This window comes from Labrus bergylta, chromosome 17 (genome assembly GCF_963930695.1).
Source record: "Labrus bergylta chromosome 17, fLabBer1.1, whole genome shotgun sequence".
Taxonomy (NCBI): Eukaryota; Metazoa; Chordata; class Actinopteri; order Labriformes; family Labridae; genus Labrus; species Labrus bergylta.
In genome coordinates this window covers 27621189-27624929 of record NC_089211.1, presented here as the reverse complement: position 1 = coordinate 27624929, position 3741 = coordinate 27621189, and the positions used below count along the sequence as shown (strand labels likewise).

The following is a 3741-nucleotide window of genomic DNA, read 5'->3' as shown; positions in this document are numbered from 1 at the left end:
TCACATGTACACTAACATACATGTACACTAACATACATGTACAGTCACATACATGTACACTAACATACATGTTCACTAACATACATGTACAGTCACATACATGTACAGTCACATACATGTACAGTCACATACATGTACACTAACATACATGTACAGTCACATACATGTACAGTAACATACATGTTCACTAACATACATGTACAGTCACATACATGTACAGTAACATACATGTACACTAACATACATGTACACTAACATACATGTGCAGTCACATACATGTACAGTCACATGTACAGTAACATACATGTACAGTCACATACATGTACACTAACATACATGTACAGTCACATACATGTACAGTCACATACATGTACAGTAACATACATGTACACTAACATACATGTACAGTCACATACATGTACACTAACATACATGTTCACTAACATACATGTGCACTCACATACACTACCACTCATAAATGTACATATTATGGAATGTATTGTTTCTTCATTAGACATATTATGGGATGTATAGTTTCTTCAATAGACATATTATGGGATGTATAGTTTCTTCATTAGACATATTATGGGATGTATTGTTTCTTCAATAGACATATTATGGGATGTATAGTTTATTCATTAGACATATTATGGGATGTATTGTTTCTTCAATAGACATATTATGGGATGTATAGTTTCTTCATTAGACATATTATGGGATGTATTGTTTCTTCAATAGACATATTATGGGATGTATAGTTTATTCATTAGACATATTATGGGATGTATTGTTTCTTCATTAGACATATTATGGGATGTATTGTTTCTTCAATAGACATATTATGGGATGTATTGTTTCTTCATTAGACATATTATGGGATGTATTGTTTCTTCATTAGACATATTATGGGATGTATTGTTTCTTCATTAGACATATTATGGGATGTATAGTTTCTTCATTAGACATATTATGGGATGTATTGTTTCTTCAATAGACATATTATGGGATGTATTGTTTCTTCAATAGACATATTATGGGATGTATTGTTTCTTCATTAGACATATTATGGGATGTATTGTTTCTTCAATAGACATATTATGGGATGTATTGTTTCTTCATTAGACATATTATGGGATGTATTGTTTCTTCATTAGACATATTATGGGATGTATTGTTTCTTCATTAGACATATTATGGGATGTATTGTTTCTTCAATAGACATATTATGGGATGTATTGTTTCTTCATTAGACATATTATGGGATGTATTGTTTCTTCAATAGACATATTATGGGATGTATTGTTTCTTCATTAGACATATTATGGGATGTATTGTTTCTTCATTAGACATATTATGGGATGTATAGTTTCTTCATTAGACATATTATGGGATGTATAGTTTCTTCAATAGACATATTATGGGATGTATTGTTTCTTCAATAGACATATTATGGGATGTATTGTTTCTTCATTAGACATATTATGGGATGTATAGTTTCTTCATTAGACATATTATGGGATGTATAGTTTCTTCATTAGACATATTATGGGATGTATTGTTTCTTCAATAGACATATTATGGGATGTATAGTTTCTTCATTAGACATATTATGGGATGTATAGTTTCTTCATTAGACATATTATGGGATGTTTTTGTGTTTCATCAGACTCTGCACAGCTGTAAATGCGCCCCCTAGCGGCAGCGCTGCGCTGTGACCGTGTGTGTCTCTTTAAAAGAGGTTTTCTCAGGACGGGGAGGGGGGGCTGCTGGGTTCATCGAGTTCATGTGGTCTTGTTCGCCTCCTCCCCGCTCAGGTCTGATGTTGCGGGCTCTACGGAGGCTGCAGGTGAGGAGACTCGGTGTGTCCGCGTCCACAGAGACTCTGAAGGTTTGGATTTGACCTCTGGTTAGGACGCGCATCGTGGATCAGCTGATGATCCTCACGAGCTGCCATTTTCAGGTCATCCGAGGCTGCCGGTGTGAGATGGAGGGGGGGTCTGCGGAGTGAGCGCGATGGCTGATGGATGCTGCAGAGGGATCATGGACCGCACGAGGGCGAAGATTGCATCAGAGCCGGGAGCCCGGTGCTCGTTTCCCGCTCCGCAGTACGTCCAGCCGGGCTGTGCGCAGCCGCAGGCAGCCTCAGACATCCAGGAGCTGGCCTCCAAACGCGTCGACATCCAGAAGAAGCGTTTCTACCTGGACGTGAAGCAGTCCGCCCGCGGCCGCTTCCTGAAGATCGCGGAGGTGTGGATCGGCCGCGGCCGCCACGACAACATCCGGAAGTCCAAGCTGACGCTGTCCATGTCCATGGCCCCTGCTCTGCGCGCGCTGCTCGGGGACTTCATCGACCACTACGCCCGGATCGGGTTGCGGGGGGGGCCGGGTCCGCAGGAGCAATGTGCGGGACCCTCACCCACCGGGTCTGCGGGATCTGACGAGCACGCGCACCGCGTGCTGAAGAGCGACTTCATCGAGCGGGACAACCGGAAGTACTTCCTGGACCTAAAGGAGAACCAGCGGGGCCGCTTCCTGCGGATTCGGCAGACCGTAAGCAAGGGCCATGGGACCATGGGGTACTATGGGCCCGGGATCGAGCAGACCATCGTCCTGCCTGCCCAGGGTCTCATCGAGTTTCGTGACGCGCTGTCTCAGCTCATCGAGGACTACGGGGACGAAGACACGGATGAGCGGGACCGAACCAACTTCCGGAACCACGATGACGGCCCCGAGCTGCCAGAGGCCGCGTCCTTCCGGGTCGACAACAAGAGGTTCTACTTCGACGTGGGCTCAAACCGATTCGGGGTGTTCCTGAAGATCAGTGAGGTCCGGCAGCCGTACAGGAACACCATCACTGTCCCGCTGAAGGCCTGGTCCCGGTTTGGTGAGAACTTCAACCGGTACGAGGAGGAGATGCGCCGGATTTTTAGCGCGTGCAGCAAAGAGAGGAGGACTGACAGCGAGGAGCACGAGGACTGACCCTGAGGGACTCTACCCCCCCATTATAAGGGCTGGTCTACTTCAGATCTGAACCTGCCAAGAACTTCAGTCCTCCACCTGGTCCACCTGGTCCACCTGGTCCACCTGTCAGAGCTGCTGCTTTAACAGAAGCAAAGTCCTGACCCGGATCAGACCCGGGCCACAGACTGTTCAGGGTCAGATCAAATCAAACTTCATTATAAAATTATATCAAATAATTCTGTTTACGACTTTAATCACAGAAAACAATAAGTTGAGATGTTTCATCGTTTAGTTTTTATCTCAAAAAACTCCAATGTAGAAAATTCTAAAAAAGATATTTAAAATTTAAAACTGAACAGAAGTCAGAGAGAGAGAGTGCTGATTGGCTGATCAGCTGATCAGTGGTGAGGAGAGAAGTGGGAGTTGTAGTCCTGTCAGAGTTTCTGTCTGCAAAAAGTTTATAAAAAAGTTTAAGTTTGAAAATCAGAAAAGATGAAGATGAAGATGAAGATGCAACAACAGCACTTATAGTTTGTCTGTTCAGTTTGGTGTGTGTGTGTGTGTGTGTGTGTGTGTGTGTGTGTGTGTGTGTGTGTGTGTGTGTGTGTGTGTGTGTGTGTGTGTGTGTGTGTGTGTGTGTGTGTGTGTGTGTGTGTGAAACTCGTCTCTGATTGGTCAGATTAAAACGTGTTCTAAACGTGTTCAGCTGCGTGCAGAGAGAAACAGAATTAAACTGACCTGCAGACCGACGCCCCCTAGAGGCGGAGTCGTAACTCAGCC

The 3741-nt window shown here is 43.9% G+C and overlaps 1 protein-coding gene across 1 annotated transcript in view; it reads left to right on the top strand.

Moving 5' to 3' along the window:
- The first annotated feature begins 1771 nt into the window (after positions 1-1771).
- purg (purine-rich element binding protein G) overlaps positions 1772-3741 on the top strand; it is a 3292-nt gene continuing 1322 nt past the window's right edge. Inside the window, exon 1 of the mRNA XM_020627908.3 lies at positions 1772-3741. This exon is cut by the window's right edge and continues 1322 nt beyond it. Coding sequence (XP_020483564.1) covers positions 2014-2979 — 966 coding nt within the window. The 5' untranslated portion in view covers positions 1772-2013 and the 3' untranslated portion in view covers positions 2980-3741.